This window comes from Balaenoptera ricei, chromosome 5 (genome assembly GCF_028023285.1).
Source record: "Balaenoptera ricei isolate mBalRic1 chromosome 5, mBalRic1.hap2, whole genome shotgun sequence".
Lineage (NCBI taxonomy): Eukaryota > Metazoa > Chordata > Mammalia > Artiodactyla > Balaenopteridae > Balaenoptera > Balaenoptera ricei.
In genome coordinates, this window is record NC_082643.1 from 30,220,313 (window position 1) to 30,244,368 (window position 24,056).

The 24,056-nt window shown below is 37.6% G+C and overlaps 1 protein-coding gene across 1 annotated transcript in view; it reads right to left on the reverse strand.

Moving 5' to 3' along the window:
• TTC29 (tetratricopeptide repeat domain 29) overlaps nucleotides 1-24,056 on the reverse strand; it is a 251,221-nt gene that overhangs the window by 120,190 nt on the left and 106,975 nt on the right. The window contains exon 7 of the mRNA XM_059923939.1: nucleotides 16,893-16,984. Coding sequence (XP_059779922.1) covers nucleotides 16,893-16,984 — 92 coding nt within the window. The remainder of the gene's footprint in view (nucleotides 1-16,892; nucleotides 16,985-24,056) is intronic.

A 24,056-nucleotide genomic window follows, 5' to 3' on the forward strand; every position in this document is an offset into this window, starting at 1 on the left:
CATCTTATTTAAAAATTTTTTTAAATTTTTTAACATCTTTATTGGAGTATAATTACTTTACAATGTTGTGTTAGTTTCTGCTGTATAACAAAGTGAATCAGCTGTAAGTATACATATATCCCCATATCCCCGCCCTCTTGTGTCTCCCTCCCACCCTCCCTATCCCACCCCTCTAGGTCGTCACAAAGCATAGAGCTGATCTCCCTGTGCAATGCAGCTGCTTCCCACTAGCCATCTATTTTGCATTTGGTAGTGTGTATATGTCAATGCCACTCTCACTTCGTCCCAGCTTACCCTTCCCTGTCCCCATGTCCTCAAGTCCATTCTCTACGTCTGCGTCTTTATTCCTGTCCTGCCCCTAGGTTCATCAGAACCATTTTGGTTTTTTTTTAGATTCCATAAATATGTGTTATAAAGGCTGATCTATTTTTGATGGAAGAACATTTTGGATTAGGTTTGGCTGGCTGAGGATTGTTAAATCACAACATACACAAACAAAAAAATGAGTTCAGTGAACAAGAAACACAACAGCATAAATAAAACTATTGCTGGGTGAGTCAAGTTGTTTTTCTCACAAAGGAGCAACAGATCTCCAAAACATCCAGAATTATCTGGAACTTGTTCTAACAAATAATGCCAGAGAAAAAGGCTTCCTATTATAAATTATATGCCCCACTCAACGAATGTACAGTGCTGAAGCCAGGAAAGTTGTTAATATAGCATCTGAAATATAAACATTATATGCTGCTTAAAGGATTTCCAAATTTAAAAGTTAGCAATAGATTTAGAAACCAGTCTTTCTTTGGAAGGGGAAGAATCAAATATTTTCTTACAGAAAAGCTACAGATTATTTGTATAAGTTAAAGGACAAGGTTAAAATGTTAGACAAATATTAATTCCAGTTTTCTACATGCAGTGCACAGGTGCAACTTGAACAGCATATTATATGGTATAATCATTAAATTCATTCAATCAGACCTTAGAGAGTTAAAAACATATATTCTGAGGAACAGGACTCCTCGGTCCAAAGAATGAGAATGAAACAGTGCAGAATATTTGTGTATCAAGGTGATTCCAGTTTCCAACTGGGAAAACAGGACTGTTAACACCCACATCCCCTGACAACTGTCCAATTATGTATATCACACTTGGCCTACTGTTTGCAGTAGAAGTAATCAATAAAGGATGTGGTTGAGTGAACATAGATTTTGGTTGAACCAATGCATGAAAACTTAATCATTTACTCAGAGAGAAGAAATCAAATAGAGCAGAGATGAAACAGCCACTGAGGGGTTTGTTGATTGTGCCACCAAGTTTGTGGGCCATAGATGAAAGTAATAAGGCAAATGGAATCAGTGACAGGAGAAAATGTAAAAAGCTATTCTTAATTTCATGAATTAATAGAAATGTTTTGATGTATTTTGGGGGGTCATTTTTAGGAAATTTCACATCAAAGCCTGGATGTTCCATTTTAAAGAATATATGAAAATTACTAGGGCATGTTGTTTCTCTCAAGCAAGAAGAAATTAATTTTCAGCTATAACAGAAAGGGTAATTTTCACACTTGAAACTTTGTACTGATTGATTTAAAGATCTCCACTGTGGAAAATTTTCTAGGAAATAACTTAACCCGAGTTTGCAAGAAAATTTAACAATTGGTAAGGAATAAACCCAGAGATGGGCTAGTTGTGACCAGTATGTCTTGAACGACTCTCATTTTTGTGATTTTCCCCCTAGATTCTTTATAAAAGTCATCCTGATTATTTGGAGAGTTGTAGCATTTCAGTAAATGAGGCAAAAAAAAAAAAAATGCCATAAGGAAAATAAGGATTTTTCCCTCTGTATTTACTCAAATTGTTTACCTATGTAATAATAATATTTAGTTGGTAATTTCTCAACTCACTATCTGTTTGTTTTATGGACCATAATTCTGGCTTTTATAGCTGTGTCATAGGCAATTTTTCTCATTTTAGAATACCAACCTTTTTTTTTTCACCAGTATTCCAAGTAGGAGGGGAAAAGACATTGTAAATGCTTATTTTTCTGTTATGCTACTTAAACCCTTCTGCAATTAATACAATTCAGACCAATAGCAAAAATAACAAACCCTGCTCACTATTGAAACCTTCATCAATAACCCTAATGCCAGGGCTGAGCCTAGCCTTACCAAATGGGCAACTGTATTACCAAGTCCTGAGTCTTGAGGGAATGTGGCATGTTTCTCAATTGAAGGCTTAGTATAAATTCTTATAACCATTTTAGAAGCTTCCAGCATTACAGCTTATTCACCTTTCATGCATGCTCTGCTGATGGCCTTAAACACACACTTATCCTAGACATGGCTATCCTCTTCCATTTCCTTTAAAGAGATAAAATATGTTTATAGAGATAGGACTCCCATTAGTGAAACTTGTGCAATTGCACAGGGTAGGAGAGAAAGATTTAGAGGTGATGCTAAGCTTCATATGCAGCTTGATTTATTTTTCAGTCACCACAACAATAATTTCCTCTATTTTGGTTGTGCTCCATTTCTTGCATGTTACTGCTAATCTGGGGACAGTTCAGGACGATGAAAGGGATATATGTGTGTGTGAGTATTTGTGCATTTGTGTGTGTGTGCATGTGTCAAAGAACACCAAGCACTTGAAGCAAGATTTTCTAAAAATGACCACAAAATGTATATCAAAATACTTCTGGTAATTAGTGGACTCAATTTAATAAGGCTTATCAGATATCTAGGGTGCTGTTGTCTACATGTATATAGAATTTTTGTTTTTGAAACATCTGTTTCTGAGTTATTGTGCACAAATGGTGAAAGAATATGCTGAGGTTTACACTCCCCTGAGTGCTCCCCCAACTACAGCAACAATGCTGCAAAATGGCAGATTTGGACTGGAAATCCTGTGGTGGCCTTGGGACACTATTTCCTTATGACCTCAGAGGAAGCTTTTCCTGTGCTCTTTTGTGCATTACATAACATTATACAATTAAGAACCCATGCCTACCATACAAATCACTGATGGCTTCATTGGTATTTTAGTAGATGGGAATTCTTACAAGTGGAATTCACTTCATTTGGTATAAAAGTGAGATGGGGATACATTTTCTTGCCCATTATATGTTTGCCCCAAGGCAGGTTGCTAGATTGTTGAGAGTGTTGGAATATAATCATCCCCATTCCTACCAGAAACATACCCTACTTCATGATATATCACACATAGCTGGATCCAAAGGGCTCCAATCAACATGGTGGAATAGAAGGACGTAGAGCTCACCTTCTCCCACAAATACATCGAAAATACTTCTACATGTGGCAACATTCTGACAGAATACCTACTGAATGCTGGCACAAGATCTCGGACAGTCAAAATGGTAAGAAAGATCACCATGTAACCATGCAGGATGAAAGAAAAAAAAGAGAAAAATAGGAATTGTGACAGGACCTGTGCCCCTGGGAGGGAGCTGTGAAAGAGGGAAGGTTCCCTCACCCTGGGAAGCCTCCTTCATGGGTGAGAAGATCAGCTGGGACAGGAAGGGAACTTCAGAGGTTCAGAGAAGAGTGCAGCAACCAGCTTGCAGCAGGCAGAACAGAGAGAGACCTACACAGATAGTCCGTGTCACCTCACTGCACTCCCCAGCCCAATATGCACATTTGCTCGTGTGCACAGGGGCTGGGTGCTGAAACTCAGGCTTCAGAAGACAGACCCAGGGAGAGGACTGGGGTTGGCTTCGCAGAGATAGCCTGAAGGGGACAGAGTGTGGGACAGGCTGCAACTGGGGGGGGCGGGTGTATGCAGAAGGAGCCTGGGCCCTCCATAAAAGTGAAATACCACTGTTAACAGGCACATGAAGGGAGGGGCAGAGCCCAAGCTATAGTAGCCTCATTCTTGGAGGGCTCACAGCTGGTTTGGCTCCACCTCTACGAGCTCTGGGAGCATGCAAGCAGGTTGCCCACACATGTAGGCTGGGCTGAAATCAGAGCCGATCCCCACGGGCCATGCCACTATGGAAGCAGGGCTGAAATCTGAGTCCTCTCCTTGTGGTTGTGTGATCTGTGGATTTATGCCACTGCTGCCACCGCTGGCTTTATAAACTCAGTGCCTGTGGGTCATCCAAGTAGATTACATGTGCTCCCATGTCTGGGGCAGATCCAGAGTTAGAAGATGTGGGCTTTGTGAATGCACACACATGGAGACAGGGCAAGGGTCTGGGCTGCTTCCATAGCTCCCATGGCATGTCCAGGTGCATGACCACTGTGGTTCTGATACGTGACTTCAGTGGATCTGTGACTACAAATCTGTGCTGGTGGCTTTGTGAACACAGTGCCTGAGGGACAGCAAGGCCTGCATTCCACAGTTGAGGTGGAGCTGAGGGCAGTGTCCAAAACAGCGTACTTTGTGAACCCACACAGCGGATGACAGGCAACACCACAGAGCACACTTCCTGGTGGGCAGCTCCTGTGGAGGAATACTCAGTGGCTCCTCTCACAGTGGGAGTGCTCCAGTCCTGCAGAGAGGACCCAAATAAACAAAATAAGAATGAAAGAGGCAAAATAACAACTGATACCGCAGAAATACAAAAACCATAAAAGAATACTATGAACAATTATATGCCAACAAATTTGACAACCTAGAAAAAATGAACAAGTTTCTAGAAGCATATAGCCCACCAAAACTGAATCAAGAAGAAATAGATATTTTGAACAGACTGATCACTAGAAGTGAAATCGAATCTGTAAAACAAAATGAAACAAACTCCCTGCAAACAAAAGTCCAGGACCAGATGGCTTCACTGGGGAAATCTACCCAAACATACAAAGAACTCATACCAATCCTTCTCAACCTCTTCCAAAAGACTGGAAGGAGGGGACACTCCCAAAGTCATTCTATGAAGCCTGATACCAAAACCAGATAAAGACACTACCAAAAAAGAAAATTACAGGCCAATATCTTTGATGAATATAGATGCAAAAATTCTTAACAAAATATTAGCAAACCAAATCCAACAACACATAAAAAAGGTCAAACATCATGATCAAGGTGGATTCCTCCCATGGTCACAAGAATTGTTTAACATATGCAAATCAATCAATGTGATACACCATATCAACCAAAAAAACAGACAAAAAGCACATGATCACCTCAATAGATGCAGAGAAAGCATGTGATAAAATTCAACATCCATTCATGATAAAAAGTCTTACCAAAGTGGGTATAGAGGGAACATATCTCAACATAATAAAAGCTATTTATGACAAACCCACAGCCAACATAATACTCAACAATAAAAAGCTGAAAGCCTTACTGCTAAAATCTGGAATAAGACAAGAATGCCCACTCTCACCGCTTCTGTTCAACATACTATTAGAAGTCCTAGCCACAGCAATCAGACAAGAAAAATAAAAGTACCCAAATTGGAAGGGAAGAGGTAAAATTGTCAGTATCTGCAGATAACATGTTACTCTATGTAGAAAACCCTAAAGACTCCACATAAAAACTACTAGAACTGATGAACAAATTCAGAAAGGTAGCAGGATACAAGATTAACATACAGAAATCTGTTGCATTTCTTTACAATAACAATGAAATATCAGAAAGTAAAAGTAAAAAAAAAAAATCCCTTTTAAAATCACATCAAAAAATAAAATACTTAGGGGGACCTTCAAGATGGTGGAGGAGTAAGATGTGGAGATCACCTTCCTCTCCACAAATACATCAAAAATACACCTACGTGTGGAACAACTCCTACAGAACACCTACTGAACACTGGCAGAAGACCTCAGACTTCCCAAAAGGCAAGAAAATCCCCACTTACTTGGGTAGGGCAAAAGAAAAAAGAAAAAAACAGAGACAAAAGAATAGGAACTGACCTGCACCTCTGGGAGGCAGCTGTGAAGGAGGAAAAGTTTGCACACACTAGGGAGCCCCTACACTGGCAGAGACGGGGTGTGAGTGGGGGGGCAAGCTTCGGAGCCATGGAGGAGAGTGCAGCAACAGGGGTGCAGAGGGCAAAGCAGAGAGATTCCCACACAGAGGCTCAGTGCTGACCAGCACTCACCAGTCTGAGACGCTTGTCTCCTCACCAGCCAGGGCGGGTGGAGGCTGGGAGCTGAGGCTCAGGCTTTGGAGGTCAGACCACAGGAAGTGGACTGGGGTTGGTGGGCTGTGTGAAGACAGCCTGAAGGGGGCTAGGGCATCACAACTAGCTGGGAGGGAGTCAGGTAAAAAATCTGGACCTGCCAAAGAGGCAAGAGATCATTGTTTCGGGGTGCACGAGGAGAGGGGATTCCTTCCCTCTGTGCCCAAAGAAGGCAGAGCACCACCTAAGCAAGTTCCAGAGATGGGCGTGAGCTGTGGCTATCAGCTTGGACCCCAGAGATGGGCATGAAATGCTAACGCTGCTGCCACTGCCACCAAGAAACCTGTGTGCAAGCACAGGTCACTACCCACCCCCACCACCCCCAGGAGCCTGTGCAGCCCACCACTGCCAGGGTCCCGAAATCTAGGGACAATTTCCCTGGGAGAACACATGGCACACCACAGGCTGTTGCAATGTCACTTCAGCCTCTGCTGCTGGAGGCTGGCCCTGCATTACAATTATGACTACAGTACTCCTCCATCTCCCCAGCCTGAGAGAGCAAGAGAGCCCTAACCAGCCGCTGCTTTAACCCCCACCTGTCTGAGCAGGGAACAGACGCCTGAGGGTGACCTACATGCAGAGGTAGGGCCAAAACCAAGGCTGAATCCCAGGAGCTGTGTGAACAAAGAAGAGAAAGGAAAATTTCTCCATGTACCCTCAGGAGCAGCAGATTAAATCCCCACAATCAACTTGATGAATGCTGCATCTGTGGAATACCTGAAGAGACAATGAATGTTCCCAAAAATGAGGTGGTGGATTTTGGGAGCAACTGTAGACTTGGGGCTTGCTGCCTGTGACTGATTTGTTACTGATTTTTATGTTTATCTTAGTTTACTTTTTAGTGCTTGCTATCATTGGTGGATTTGTTTATTGGTTTGGTTGCTCTCTTCTTTTTTAAAGAAATTTAAAATTTTTTAAAATTTTAAAATTTTTTATTTTTTAAATTTTATTACTTTTTAAATTTATTATTTATTTATTTTTATGTATTTATTATTTTTTTTCTTCTTTTTTTTCCTTCCTTTTCTTCTGAGCCATGTGGCTGAAAGGGTCTTGGAGCTTTGGCCACGTGTCAGGCCTGAGCTTATGAGGTGGGAGAGCCGAGTCCAGCACATTGGACCACCAGAGACTTCCTGGCCCCACGTAATATCAATCGGTGAGAGCTCTCCCAGAGATTTCAATCTCAACGCGAAGACCCAGCTCCACCCAATGGCCAGCAAGCTCCAGTGCTAGATACCTCATGCCAAACAACTAGCAAGATAGGAACACAACCCCACCCATTAGCAGAGAGGCTGCCTAAAATCATAATTAGTTCACAGACACTCCAAAACACACCACCAGACTCGGCCCTGCCCACCAGAAAGACAAGATCCAGTCCCACCCACCAGAACAGAGGCACCAGTCCTCTCCACCAGGAAGCTTACACAAGCCACTGAACCAACCTCACCCGCTGGGGACAGACATCAAATACAACGGGAACTACAAACCTGCAGCTTGAAAAAAGGAGACCCCAAACACAGTAAGTTAAGCAAAATGAGAAGACAGAGAAGTACACAGCCGTTGAAGTAGCAAGGTAAAAACCTACCAGACCAAACAAATGAAAAGGAGATAGGCAGTCTACCTGAAAAAGAATTAGGAATAATGATAGTAAAGACGATCCAAAATCTTGGAAATAGAATGGAGAAAATACAATAAACGTTGAACAAGGACCCAGAAGAATTAAAGAGCAAACAAAGAATGATGAACAACACAATAAATGAAATTAAAAATTATCTAGAAGGGATCAATAGCAGAATATCTGAGGCAGAAGAATGTATAGTGACCCGGAAGATACAATAGTGGAAATAAATGCCACAGAGCAGAATAAAGAAAAAGAATGAAAAGAATTGAGGAAAGTCTCAGAGACATCTGGGACATTAAATGCACCAACATTCGAATTATAGGGTTCCCAGAAGATGATGAGAAAAAGAAACGGTCTGACAAAATACTTGAAGAGATTTAATTGAAAACTTCCCTAACATGGGAAAAGAAATAGTCAATCAAGTCCAGGAAGCACAGAGAGTCCCATACAGGATAAATCCAAGGAGAAACATGCTAAGACACATATTAATCAAACTATCAAAAATTAAATACAAAGAAAAAATATTAAAGCAGCAAGGGAAAAACAACAAATAACATACAAGGGAATCCCTATAAGGTTAACAGCTGATCTTTCAGCAGAAACTCTGCAAGCCAGAAGGGAATGGCAAGACATATTTAAAGTGATGAAAGGGAAAAACCTGCAGCCAAGATTTCTCAACCCAGCAAGGATCTCATTCAGATTCGGCAGAGAAATTAAAACCTTTACAGACACGCAAAAGCTAAGAGAATTCAGCACCACCAAACCAGCTTTAAAACAAATGCTAAAGGAACTTCTCTAGGCAGGAAGGACAAGAGAAGGAAAAGACCTACAATAACAAACCAAAAACAATTAAGAAAATGGTATTAGGAACATGCATATCGATAATCACCTTAAATGTAAATGGATTAAATGCTCCCACCAAAAGACATAGACTGGCTGAATGGATACAAAAACAAGACCCATATATATGCTGTCTACAAGAGACCCACTTCACACCTAGGGACACATACAGACAGAAAGTGAAGGCATGGAAAAAGATATTCCATGCAAATGGAAATCAAAAGAAAGCTGGAGTAGCAATTCTCATATCAGACAAAATAGACTTTAAAATAAAGACTATTACAAGAGACAAAGAAGGACACTACATAATGATCAAGGGATCAATCCAAGAGGAAGATATAACAATTGTAAATATTTATGCACCCAGCATAGGAGCACCTCAATACATAAGGCAAATGCTAACAGCCATAAAAGGGGAAATCGACAGTAACACAACCATAGTAGGGGACTTTAACACCCCACTTTCACCAATGGACAGATCATTCAAAATGAAAATAAATAAGGAAGCACAAGCTTTAAATGACACATTAGACAGGACGGACTTAATTGATATTTATAGGACATTCCATCCAAAAACAAGAGTACACTTTCTTCTCAAGTGCTCATGGAACATTCTCCAGGATAAATCATATCTTGGGTCACAAATCAAGCCTTGGTAAATTTAAGAAAATTGAAATTATATCAAATATCTTTTCTGACCACAATGCTATGAGACTAGATATCAATTACAGGAAAAAAAGTTAAAAATTACAAACACATGGAGGCTAAACAATACATTACTAAATAACCAAGAGGTCACTGAAGAAATCAAAGAGGAAATCAAAAAACACCTAGAAACAAATGACAATGAAAACACAATGACCCAAAATCTATGGGATGCAGCAAAAGCATCTCTAAGAGGGAAGTTTATAGCAATACAATCCTACCTCAAGAAATGAGAAAAACCTCAAATAAACAACCTAAGCTTACAACTAAAGCAATTAGAAAATGAAGAACAAAAAAACCCAAAGTTAACAGAAGGAAAGAAATCATAAAGATCAGATCCTAAATAAAAAAGAAATGAAAGAAAGAATAGCAAAGATCAATAAAACTAAAAGCTGGTTCTTTGAGAAGATAAGCACAATTGATAAACCATTAGCCAGACTCATCAAGAAAAAAAGGGAGAAGACTCAAATCAATAGAATTAGAAATGAAACTGACACTGCAGAAATACAAAGATCATGAGAAACTACTATAAGCAACTATATGCCAATAAAATGGACAACCTGGAAGAAATGGACAAATTCTTAGAAAAGCACAACCTTCCGTGACTGAACCAGGATGAAATAGAAAATATGAAAAGACAAATCACAAGCACTGAAACTGGAACTGTGATTAAAAATCTTCAAACAAACAAAAGTCCAGCACCACATGGCTTCACAGGCAAATTCCATCAAACATTTAGAGAAGAGCTAACATCTATCCCACTCAAACTCTTCCAAAATATAGCAGAGGGAGGAACACTCCCAAACTCATTCTACAAGGCCACCATCACCCTGATACCAGAACCAGACAAAGATGTCACAAAGAAGGAAAGCGACAGTACAATATCGCTGTTGAACATAGATGCAAAAATCCTCAACAAAATACTAGCAAACAGAATCCAACAGCACATTAAAAGAATCATACACCATGATAAAGTGGGGTTTATCCCAGGAATGCAAGGATTCTTCATTATACACAAATCAATGTGCTACACCATATTAACAAATTGAAGGATAAAAACCATATAATAATCAATAGATGCAGAAAAAGCTTTTGACAAAATTCAACACCCATCTATGATAAAAACTCTCCAGAAAGTGGGCATAGAGGGAACCTACTTCAACATAATAAAGGCCGTATATGACAAACTCACAGCCAACATCGTTCTCAGTGGTGAAAAACTGAAAGCATTTCCTCTAAGATCAGGAACAAGACAAGGTTGCCCACTCTCACCACTATTATTCAACACAGTTTTGGAAGTTTTAGCTATGGCATTCAGACAAATAAAAGAAATAAAAAGAATCCAAATCAGAAAAGAAGAAATAAAACTGTCACTCTTTGCAGATGACATCATACTATACATAGAGAATCATAAAGATGCTACCAGAAAAGTACTAGAGGTAATCAATGAATTTGGTAAAATAGCAGGATACAAAATTAATGCACAGAAATCTCTTGCATTCCTATACACTAACAATGAAATAGCTGAAAGAGAAATTAAGGAAACACTCTCATTTACCATTGCAACAAAAAGAATAAAATACCTAGGAATAAACCTACCTAAGGAGACAAAAGACCTGTATGCAGAAAACTATAAGACACTGATAAAAGAAATTAAAGATGATACAAACAGATGGAGAGATATACCATGTTCTTGGATTGGAAGAATCAACACTATGAAAATGACTATACTACACAAAGCAATCTACAGATTCAATGCAATCCCTATCAAACAATCAATGGCATTTTTCACTGAACTAGAACAAATAATTGAATAATTTGTATGGAAACACAAAAGACCCCGAATAGCCAAAGCAATCTTGAGAAAGAAAAACGGAGCTGGAGGAATCAGGCGCCTGGACTTCAAACTATACAAAGCTACAGTAATCAAGACAGTTTGGTACTGGCACAAAAACAGAAATATAGATCAATGGAACCGGATAGAAAGCCCAGAGATAAACCCATGCACGTATGGTCACCTTATCTTTGATAAAGGAGGCAAGAATATACAATGGAGAAAAGATAGCCTCTTCAATAAGCGGTGCTGGGAAAACTGGACAGCCACATGTAAAAGAATGACATTAGAACACTCCCTAACACCATACACAAAAATAAACTCAAAATGGATTAAAGACCTAAATGTAAGGCCAGACACTATAAAACTCTTAAAGGAAAACATAGGCAGAACACTCTATGACATGAATCACAGCAAGATCCTTTTTGACCCACCTCCTAGAGAAATGGAAATAAAAACAAAAATAAACAAATGGGACCTAATGAAACTTAAAAGCTTTTGCACAGCAAAGGAAACCATAAACAAGATGAAAAGACAACACTCAGATGAGAGAAAATATTTGCAAACGAAGCAACTGACAAAGGATTAATCTCCAAAATATACAAGCAGCTCATGCAGCTCAATATCAAAAAAACAAACAACCCAATCCAAAAATGCATGGTAGAGCTTAATAGACAGTTCTCCAAAAAAGATATACAGATTGCCAACAAACACATGAAAGGATGCTCAACATCAGTAATCATTCGAGAAATGCAAATCAAAAGCACGATGAGGTATCACCTCGCACCAGTCAGAATGGCCATCATCGAAAAATCTACAAATAATAAATGCTGGAGAGGGTGTGGAGAAAAGGGAACCCTCTTGCACTGTTGATGGGAATGTAAATTAATACAGCCACTCTGGAGAACAGTATGGATCTTCCTTAGAAAATAAAAATAGAACTACCATATGACCCAGCAATCCCACTACTGGGCATATACCCTGAGAAAACCATAATTCAAAAAGAGACATGTACCACAATGTTCATTGCAGCACTATTTGCAATAGCCTGGACATGGAAGCAACCTAAATGTCCACTGACAGATGAATGGATAAAGAAGATGTGGTCCATATATACAATGGAATATTACCTAGCCATAAAAAGAAATGAAATTGAGTTATTTGTAGTGAGGTGAATGGATCTAGAGTCTGTCATACAGAGTGAAGTAAGTCAGAAAAAGAAAAACAAATACCATATGCTAACACATATATATATGGAATCTAAAAAAAAAAAATGGTTCTGATGCACCTAGGGGCAGGACAGGAATAAAGTCACAGAGGTAGAGAATGGACTTGAGGACACGTGGAGGGGGAAGGGTAAGCTGGGACAAAGTGAGAGAGTGGCATGGACATATATACACTACCAAATGTAAAATAGATAGCTAGTGGGAAGCAGCCACATAGCACAGGGAGATCAGCTCGGTGCTTTGTGACCACCTAGAGGAGTGGGATATGGAGGGTGGGAGGGTGACGCAAGAGGGAGGAGATATGGGGATATATGTATATGTATAGCTGATTCACTTTGTTATACAGCAGAAACTAACACACCATTGTTAAGCAATTATACTCCAATAAAGATGTTAAAAAAATATAAAGCTTATCATACTAGTAAAAAAAAACACAACAAAACAAAACAAATATCCTATGCTAACACATATATATGGAATCTAAAAAAAAATGGTTTTGATGAACCAAGGGGCAGGACAAGGATAAAGATGCAGGCATAGAGAATGGACTTGAGGACATGGGGAGGGGGAGGGGTAAGCTGGGATGAAGTGACAGAGTAGCATTGACAATATACACTACCAAATGTAAAATAGATACCTAGTGGGAAGCAGCTGCATAGCACAGGGAGATCAGCTCCACACTTTGTTAAGACCTAGAGGGGTGGGATTGGGAGGGTGGGAGGGATTAACAAGAGGGAGGGGGTATGGGGATATATGTATACATATAGCTGATTCACTTTGTTATACAGCAGAAATTAATACAACATTGTAAATCAATTATACTCCAATAAAACTGTTAATAAAATAAAATACTTAGGAATAAACCTATCCAAAGAGTTAAAAGACTTATATTCTGAGAACTATAAAAGATTGATAAAGTAAACTGAAGATGATAAGAAAGAAATGGAAAGGTAGCCCATGCTCTTAGATTGGAAGAATTAATATCATTAAAATGGCCATACTACCCAAAGCAATCTACAGATTTAATGCGATCCTTATCAAATTACCCATGACATTTTTCACAGAACTAGAACAAATAATCTTAAAATTTATGTGGAACCATAAAAGATCCAAAACTGCCAAAGCAATCCTGAGGTAAAAGAACAAAGCAGGAGGCATAACCCTCCCAGACTTCAGACAATACTACAAAGCTACAGTAATCGAAACAGTGTGGTATTGGCACAAAAACAGACATATGGATCAATGGAACAGAACAGAGAGCCCAGAAATAAACCCACACACTGACAGTCAATTAATCTTTCACATAGGAGGCAAGAAAGTACAATGAAGAAAAGACAGTCTCCTCAGCAAGTGATGTTGGGAAAGTTGGACAGCCACATTTAAATTAGTGAAGTAAGAACACACCCTCACACCATACACAAAAATAAACTCAAAATGGCTTAAGGATTTAAATATAAGACATGACACCAAAAAACTCCTAGAAGAGAACATAGGTAAAACATTCTCTGAAATAAATTCTAGAAATGTTACCTTAGATCAGCCTCTCAAGACAATAGATATAAAAGCAAAACTAAACACATGGGACTGAATTAAACTTATAAGCTTTTGCACAGTGAATGAAACCATAAACAAAATGAAGACAACCTATGGACTGCAAGAAAATATTTGCAAATTATGTGACCAATAAGGGCTTAATTTCCTAAATATACAAACAGATCATATAACTCAACATCAAAAAAAACCAAGCAACCCAATCAAAAAATGGACAGAAGAACTAAATAGACATTTCTCCAAAGAAGATGTACAGATGGCCAATAGGCATGTGAAAAGATGCTCAACTTTGCTATTTATTAGAGAAACTCAAATCAAAACTACAATCATCTCACACTGGTCAGAATGGCCATCATTAAAAAGTTTACAAATAATAAATGCTGGAGAGGGTGTGAAGAAAAGGGAACACTCCTACACTGTTGGTGGGAATGTAAATTGGTGCAGCCACTGTGGAAAATAGTATGGAGGTTTCTCAAAAAAATAAAAATTGAACTACCATATGACCTGGCAATTCCACTCCTGGGTATATATCCGAAAAATACAAAAACACTAATTTGAAAAGATACACACACCCCAACGTTCATAGCAGCACTATTTACAATAACCAAGACATGGAAGCAACCTAAGTGTCTATCAACAGATAAATGGATAAAGAAAATGTGGTACATATACACAGTGGAATATTACTCAGCCATAAAAAAGAATGAAATAATGCCATTTGCAGCAACATGGATGGACCAAGAGATTACCATACTAGGTGAAGTAAGTCAGACAGAGAAAGACATATATCATATGAAATCACTTATATATGGAATTTAAAATACGATACACATGGACTTATTTACAAAACAGAAACAGACTCATAGACACAGAAAACAAACTTATGATTACCAAAGGGGAAGGGGAAGGAGGGATAAATTAAGAGTTTTGGATTAGCAGATACAAAACCACTATATATAAAATAGATAAACAACAAGGTCCTACTATATATCACAGGGAACTATATTCAATATCCTATAATAAACCATAAAGGAAAAGAATATGAAAAAGAATATATATATGTGTATATATATACCTGAATCACTTTGCTGTACACCAGAAAATAACACAACATTGTAAATTAACTACACTTCAAAAAAATATATATATATATATGGATCCTTTTCCATACCTCAACCTAAAGTAATACTTAAGCAACGAAATTAAAACATTTGATTATCTGTTGTTGTTGCCAAGATACTTATTCAACTCTTCCCCTTAGCTTTCACAGTATAGAGCAGTAATTCAAATCCTGGAGTGGAAACTAAAATATTCCAGATGAGACCCCAGTTTAACAGGTGAGAAGTATTTTAAGATAACCTCAGGTCTCCAGAAGTTTTAAAAATAATTACAAAGACTATCAGTAACTGAAGGGGAAATCCAACACTTGTCTTGTCGTGTGACATAGTAAGTGCTCAGTACAGGTTTATGAAAGAAAACATTTTTCCCTGAAGTTTTCTCTCTCTAGCTAGATTGGAACACAATGTTATTTTGTAGAAATTATTTTATAAACATGTTGAGGGATGCATTTATTTAACTGCTTAGGCTTAGGTCAGGTCTGCTACTACAAAGCAAGAGAAATCAATCATTTCCTACTGATTCTGGGCAGTGTTAACAGCAGAATCAAGTAATTAAATAATCAAAATGAGCTGGATAAAAGGGCACAGAGTTGGTGTGTTCCAAACAGACATTACAGTGAATTCTTCTACATCTCTTTTTCGTGTTCAAACATCTGCTTCTTTCCGGTGATTATTTGGAAAATAAAAGTTTAAGGGATAGCTGGGTTCATCATGCAAAGGATGGTTATCAATCTTTATGTGGAGGGACCACAACACTCACAGGTTGCTTGCTTCACTCATGGTTGGCCCTGCCTTCCTTGAGTAAATGTCCATACTCTCCTTATAACTATGTCTGTCCCTTACTGTTCATCCAGTAATGACTGCAGTGCATTGTATTTATTTTGTCGGGCACCTTACATTTTATTGGTGTTGGTGTTTTGATCTTTAATTAATCATTTATTTAATATTTAATGATTATTATATTGGAATGGTAATTACATAATGAAGATCCACTTTCAAGGCATTACACATTTTAAATGCCTTTGGAATAACAATTTTGCCTTTTAAAACACCACTTTGTATGTGTTTACAACTGAAATACAAATGGGAAGATTAGAATTTGACACAATCTACGTTTATTATTATTATTATTGCTACTACTACTACTACAAAATTATTTAACAGCTATATCTTGGATATAAGGTAACATACCAAAAACCAAGGCCATAACTTTGATAACTTTTTTTATTCTTACTCTATCTTGGCTTAAATATAATGCAGTGATTAAATGGAGTACACAGCGATCACAGTACAATAAGTGAAGGCTATATCATATATTTTCCATGGAAAAATTTGTATCACAAGTTGTTCATATATACTTTTGTTCAATTTTCTGTTTTAAAGGAAATATTGGGAATATCGGTTTTGCACCCAATTGTTTATCCAGATATGCTCAAAGGAGAGATGTCTTAATGGAAGAAGGACGATTGAAGCACAAAATGGAAACTTGCCTCAAAGAAGAGATCTGGAAAGGTTACGGTGAACCACAGTTACTGAAGCGTACTGTATATCTCTGTGCTCTCTGCCTTTTTAACCTGTGAGATGTGACCTGATTTTTCCCTCTCATTCAATCAAGGTCATCACTAAACTTCCAGAAAATCAAAAATAAAATAACATGAAGGAGGAAAAGACAAAGAAGAGTTTAGGTGTATATTTAAAAATACCACACTGGTTTAAAATAACTTACAATGAAAGGGTCACTTAAGAAGGGCACTGCTTAAAATTTAAGCAGGCAGTAATGGAAAGCGACAGACCTCAAACAATTTGTCTTTCACAGTTGAGTGAATTCACAGTGACAGCAAGACAAGGATGTGCTAACTTACCTCTGCAGGACCTTGGCTGTTGCTTCATAGGCTCTCCCCAGGCTGAGATCATCATCCAGGTCTGTAGAGATTTTACCATAAGTGTTAAGGACCTATGGGGGAAGAGGAATACTTATTAAACATATAACATGACCAGATTCACTGATGTTTCATTTCATAACAGAAAAGACTCAAATTAATAGTTGTTTTTCACATCGCCATAAAATATTTTTTTGTTTATTAAAAATTCATGTTGGTTTGGTTTATTTTTACCTATAGTATAACTTGTTTTGCAGTGATCTCTTTGAACCGTGACACTGAAGTCTTACTTTTGTAAAAATAATTCTTTTCCTGAACAATCCAAAATCTTCCAATTGATATAACTTAGGGGTGAGTAAATAATTGAATGGTTTACAACATTATTTTCAAATATGGGACCATTATCTTAGGTAATATAAGGCAGATTATAATAGTCTACTCAGGTAGCTTAAATATCACTTTTCTTTCTATAAATAGCTGCTTGAAAAGCATGAATTTATGTGTCAGGCAATTTCCAAATCTATCATTTTATTAGAGGCATATCTCACAGTTTGTACACATATTCAGTATACACTAAAAATATTTCTTACAAATGTACTTCATCACCAACAATCTCTTCAATAATCAAAAGATTATGGCTGCCACAGCCAAACGTATGATCTTAACACTGACATCATCTGCATGGTATAATTTTCCTTTTTATTCTTTTTTCCCTTTCAAGGGCTAGAAGAAGGAAAATATGTAAAATAAAATCCCCTTTCCCTCTTCCTCCTTCATTGTTACTTGAACCAACCTATTACACACATGAAGACACAGGAAACCTCCAAAGACCTCTATGGAAATCCTTTTTGCTCATTTTCTAAGAAGAAATTAGTGAAAGTCATTTGATGGCGTTGAGAGGGAGAGTCAGCGTGAGGGAGGATGTACATCCATGTTGTGGGTTCGGCCTGAATTAGGCATCTTAGAAAGTTTGTGTATGAAAGGCAGTGTTGATATTCAGCTTTACTTTCTTAAAGTTAATATTTGGGAAATAACTTCAGTGAGGCCACGTGATACCTCCTAATTTGTGTGTGTATGTGTCTCTGTGTGTGTGTGTGGTTTACAAGTGACTGCTTGACATAATACTGGTACTAAAACTTACTGATACATATTGACCCAGTATTTTAATTCCTGCTAAACCTGCAAAGTTCGTCATTTTGATTCTTCTTTTTTAGTCTCTTAATAAGCCTTGTATAAACCTGAGACTATTCTTTTCACTCTGTTGTGCAAAACTGATTCACCTAGATTAAGTCTCATATGACTTGACATTGAGCTTTCTGCGTTAAGGGGAAGAACCTCTGAATTTTGTGAATTTGTAAGAGACCTTATTAAATCCAAATATCAAAATATTTAGGAAGAGGCTGTCAAGTGTCTCTTTTGGTTCATATATGTTTTATATGGCATTCTAGAAAGTTAAAGATTGAATATTATATATTTTGTGTCAAAAATAGTTCGTTTTTTGGTAAATATTGTTACTGTGTGCCAATGTTGTGTTAGACCCTAGGAAATCTTAGAGAAGAGAGTATGCTTGCAAACCTTCAAGGCATTTATAGTCTAGTGGTACAGAGGTTTGCACTGATGCAGCTGTGTGAATTAGCTGAAAACAGATTTCTCCAGGGCTTCAGCTGTGCTTATCCTGCACCACTCTCCCACACCCCTGGCCACCATGAACCTGGAAGCAGTACAGTAGCATCCGGAAGTACCCAACATTATCTTAGGGCTGTGACTCCTTGGACCGTGGTTAGGAGGGTAGTTTCCATGAGGAAGCTTCTATAGAATCAAGGAGCAAATACCAGCTCAGCCTGGGCTTCTGGTTTTGGCCTTGGACTTGATTCTATAGAAGCCTCCTCATGGAACCCGATGGGGTTTCCTGAAATGAACACCCACCTTAGAGTAAGAAGACTTGGATTCAAGACCTAATTCTACCACACCCAACACACCTGGCCCAAGAAATCTCCCTGAGAAGCTTTCCTCGAAGCAAAAAAGAAAACCTCCCTCTGAGAGTTGTTGTGAGGCTGCCGTGAGATGATACAGAGTGCTATTTGAACCTGGGATGAGAAGTTTCTGGGACTCTGTTAACCAGCCATCAGTGAAGAGCTCCTGGAGAGTTCCCTCCTCAGAGTAAAGGCAACACATTTTATTTGTGACTTGAGAGAGTGCCTCTCTCAGCTTAAATGTTTTACCTAAAAACAGGAAATATATAGGCAGTGGGAAGAACATAGTTCATTACTGGCCCAATAAGGAAATAATCAATTACAGTGGACCCCCCATATCCACGGGGGCTACATTCCCAGACCCCCAGTGGATGCCTGAAACCTTGGACAGTACCGAACCCTATATATACTATGTTTTCTCCTGTACATACATACCTATCATAAAGTTTAATTTATAAATTAGGCACAGTAAGAGGTTAACAACTATAACTTATAATAACATAGAACAATCATAACAATATACTGTAATAAAAGTTATGTAAATGTGGTCACTCTCTCTCAAAATATCTTACAAATTTAATGTATTTTGCATCTTAACTAAACACTTATCACACACTGTGGCTATAACTTGCTGTTTGAGGTGTGACAGCAAAACTAGCACACATTTCTTTTTCCTTCTTCACAGTTTCACAGATAGAAGATTCGTTCTTACTACAGATTTTAGCAAACTCAGCATACAATTTTTTTTCTTTCCTTCCTAAGTTGAGAACTTTCACCTTTTTACTTAAAGGAAGAACTTTGGGCTCTTCTTTAGCATATCCAAATTGCCAGCATCACACCCCTTGTACTTTCAGACCGTTATTAAGTAAAATAAGGGTTATCTGAACACAAGCACTATGATATCTCAACAATAACCCAATAACCTTGATGGCTACCAAGTGACTAATGGCCGGGATATGCTGGACAAGGGGATGATTCACATCCAGGATGGATCAGGATGGAAGCCACAAGATTGTGGCTACTTAGAACACTGCACAATTTAAAACCTATGAATTGTTTATTTCTGGAAATTTCCATTTAATATTTTCAGATCTCGGTTGACCGTGGGTAACTGAAACTTCGGAAAGTGAAAACACAGGTAAGGGGGGACTACTGTTCATGAAGTCAGTACTGAGAACCTTGAAAGTGCTATAGGGGAGCTCGTCTAAATCAAAGACAGGGCCTCTGCTCCTCAGGAATGTGAGCTCTGACTGGAGAGAGCCAACTCAGGTAAAATCATAAGGGGAACACAAGACAAAACTCAGCAGATTGGTGAATTGTGTAGTCCAACCTAAGGGAAGTAGGAAGGATAGTGTTAAAATAAAAAGGAAAAAAAAATATAAAAGTAAGTGGAAAAATAACATGAGATTACAAATTGTGTAGAAAATAACTGTTGGGGGGAATGTAAATTGATTCTTTTTTGTAAATCCAAAAAAGAGGGGATATATGTATACATATAGCTGATTCACTTTGCTGTACAGCAGAAACTAACACTACATTGTAAAGCAACTGTCCCCCAATAAAAAACAAAAAACTAAAAATAGAGTTGTCATATGATCCAGCAATCCCACTCCTGGGCAAATATCCAGAAAAGAAAAAAAACTCTAATTCAAAAAGATACATGCACCCCAATGTGCATAGCAGCACTATTTACAACAGCCAAGACATGGAAGCAACCTAAGTGTCCATCGACAGATGAATGGATAAAGAAGATGTGGTACACATATACAATGGAATATTACTCAGCCATAAAAAAGAATGAAATAATGCCATTTGCAGCAACATGGGTGGACCTAGAGATTATCAAACTAAGTGAAATAAGTCAGACAAAGACAAATATTATGTGATATCACTTATATGTGAAATCTAAAAAAATAATACAAAAGAATCTATATACAAAATAAAAACAGACTCACAGACATAGAAAACAAACTTATAGTTATCAAAGAGGAAAGGGAGGGATAAATTAGGAGTATAGGATTAACAGATACACACTACTATATATAAAATAGATAGGTGTAATAACCTATAATGGAAAATAATCCGAAAAAATATATATAACTGAATCACTTTGCTATACACCTGAAACTAACAAAATATTGTAAGTCAACTATACTTCAATTTAAAAAAGCATGAATATTAAATATCTCAAAAAACCCAAATTGTGTAGAAAATAAAGATGTTTTATATCAACCTTATGGTAAATTATGTTACCTGCTTTTTAATTAAGGTTTAGTTTACAAATTAATAAATATTGATCAACTTGAATCATCAGACAAATAGGAATCTTCTTTACAAAGAATACTTCAAGTGAGAAAATACAGTGTGGAAATCTGAGGGATCCACTGTACTTGACTTAATACCCCTGTGGCATGCAATATGTTGGAAACAAATCCAGGGTGTGGAAGGTTAAATTCTGTCATTGCAAATCAGAGATAAGAGGAGAGAAAAAAAGAATCTCAGGCAAAATATTTTGATGAGTTCAAAATTCATTATATATCCTTAAATTTTATGGACAATGAACTTAATCAAACTTTGTCAAAAGACCAAGGAAAACACTGATTAAGCATGCTACTATGTCAATTTCAATGAGCATGATTACAAGATTACCAAAGTTGGAAAAGTCAGTTCATGTACCTAATAAAAATTGAGTGCTTTGTGGCCACTCAATCACATTGCTCCAATAATTTCCCTGAATAATAGAGATGAAGTTTTGAAAGCTATTTTACTAGAAGTTTTAAAGGCAATGGACTTTATCTTCCCACTGGAATAAAACTGATTAACTTGAAAAGATATTTTCAAATAAAATCCAGGTTCTTAAAATGAGATAATTTCTATTGGTTACCTAAAAGCGAAACCAGTAGAATACTTAACATAAAAAATGAGAGTGTGCAAAAGAATAATGCTGGCAATATGCTACAAGTTCTTTGAAGAATTGTTTGCTGTAAAATCAAATTTTAAGGATCATTAATTCATTTTGCTGCAATAGCCTTCAAGGGAACATTGCATTTAAGTCAAGATTGTCATCGGTCAAGTAAGTGAGTGGTGCATATATATATATTTATATATATATGGTGTGTTTCCATAGATAGATATACATGAATATTAGACTATGTCTATATCTATATCTATATCTAGAGAGATTGAGAAAGAGAATAGAAAAGTAGCCTGGTCCCCCTGGAAGATTATAAGAATAAATTCTGTGCCTGAGCACCTTTAAGGCAGGAAGCATAAGAACGCATTACTATGTCTAATAATATCAGACACCCAGTTGTTTTCTTTCTTCTACATCTTTAGGATTTCCAATGATCAGGGCACCTTGGAACAAAAGAAAATGAACGATCTGATATTGATGCCCCTTCTTGTCTTCCACTATTTTCCCATTCCTTACCCTGCCGCAGTTCCTCTCTTATAGTCCCTTTATTTTAAACATTAAAACAGAAGAAATACCAGAAATCATGGCCCTCATATTTGCTTTCAAAACTGAAACTTACTTTAAGCCACTATGATGATGATCACTCCTGGCTTAATTTTCCCAAATTAGATGGAATTCTCTCCCCACCTCTCTGCCCAGCCAGCCATTATAAGAAAACACTGTCCCCTTCATTTGTTTTAAACCTTTTTGAATTTTAAGATAATTGTAGATTCACATGCAATTGTAAGAAACAATACAGAGCATGCTCATATATCCTTCAGCTAGCTTTTCCCAGTGGTTAAATCTTACACAGCTATAGTATATCACAACCAGGGAATTCACAATCCACCCACCTTATTTCACCAGTTTTACACACACTCGTGTCTGTGTGTGTGTGTGTGTGTGCACCCATGCATGCACATGTGGCATGTTAATTTTATGCCATTTCATCACATGTATATATTCACGTAACCACCACCACAGTCAAGATATAGAAAAGTTCTGTCACTACAATGATCTCTCATACTACCCTTTCTCAATTCATTTTTAATATGTTTGCTGCTTAGAAGAGAGAGAGATGGAAAAAAAATTTTTTTCCCCTTTTCCTTAGGTTAAAGAAAGGTCTGCCTTGGGAAAAATTCTGAAATAACTTGGCATCTGACCTCTTCCCTTTTGGTACACCTCCCCTACCTTGTGTGTTTGTATCTCCCCAGGGAAATTTCCTCAGTTAAGTGACGGAAGAATAGTAGTTGATTAAACAAATTTATATTTTGGTATGAATGACTCAAGAATCATTAATCCTCCCAGAAGAAGTTGTTGTTTTAAAAAGAGGATGCTTTTTAGGTCCCAATTATTTCTTCTGGGAGGAGTGTTTTGCAGTCTAACAAAGGGAAATGAAACAATTCAGATAGTGTCTGGCAGGATAATTTGGGGCAAAGGTTATTAAAAAAAAGGCCAGCCTTGTCTTGAAATTCCACCTTATGATTTGATCCCTTAAGCAGGTACTGATTTTTATAACCTCCTTTGGGGTCTACTTCTGCGCCTTCAGGTTTTCTAGACGCTCCACATGCTTTTCCACAATGTTCCTTATCACAGTGGTGTGGAAGAGATGAAAACAGGGAGGAGGGAAATGTGAAGCAGCAGATGTGAAAATCAGGCATATGTAAGTCACCGTTACCTGAAATGATAACTACATGCTATTTTTATTCCCTCTTGTTACCACTTTTTTCATAATGCTTAGCCTTTGGAACCAATGTATTATGCAAAGAACTCTTCCAGTACATTCCATTCCATCATTAGATGTGACTGCAGGATAAAATTACCTGTGTGTGTGTGTGTGTGTGTGTGTGTGTGTGTGTATATATATACACACACACACACACACACACACATAATTTTTATGGCTGAGCAGTATTCCATTGTATATATACCACATCTTCATTACCCACTCATCTGTCAATGGACATTTAGTTTGCTTCCATGTCTTGGCTATTGTAAATAGTGCTGCTATGAACATTGGGGTACATGTATCTTTTTGAATTAGAGTTTTCGTCTTTTCCAGATAGAGATATATCCCTACTCTTAAAGACCTTACTATCTAAGGCAGTAAGACATACAGACGTAGAAACTATATAGTGCTGTAAGCCTGCATAAAGAGCTAAAAATTTTTTTAACTCATTAAACAAATACTGAGTGTTTTCTATGGGCCAAGCTTTGTTC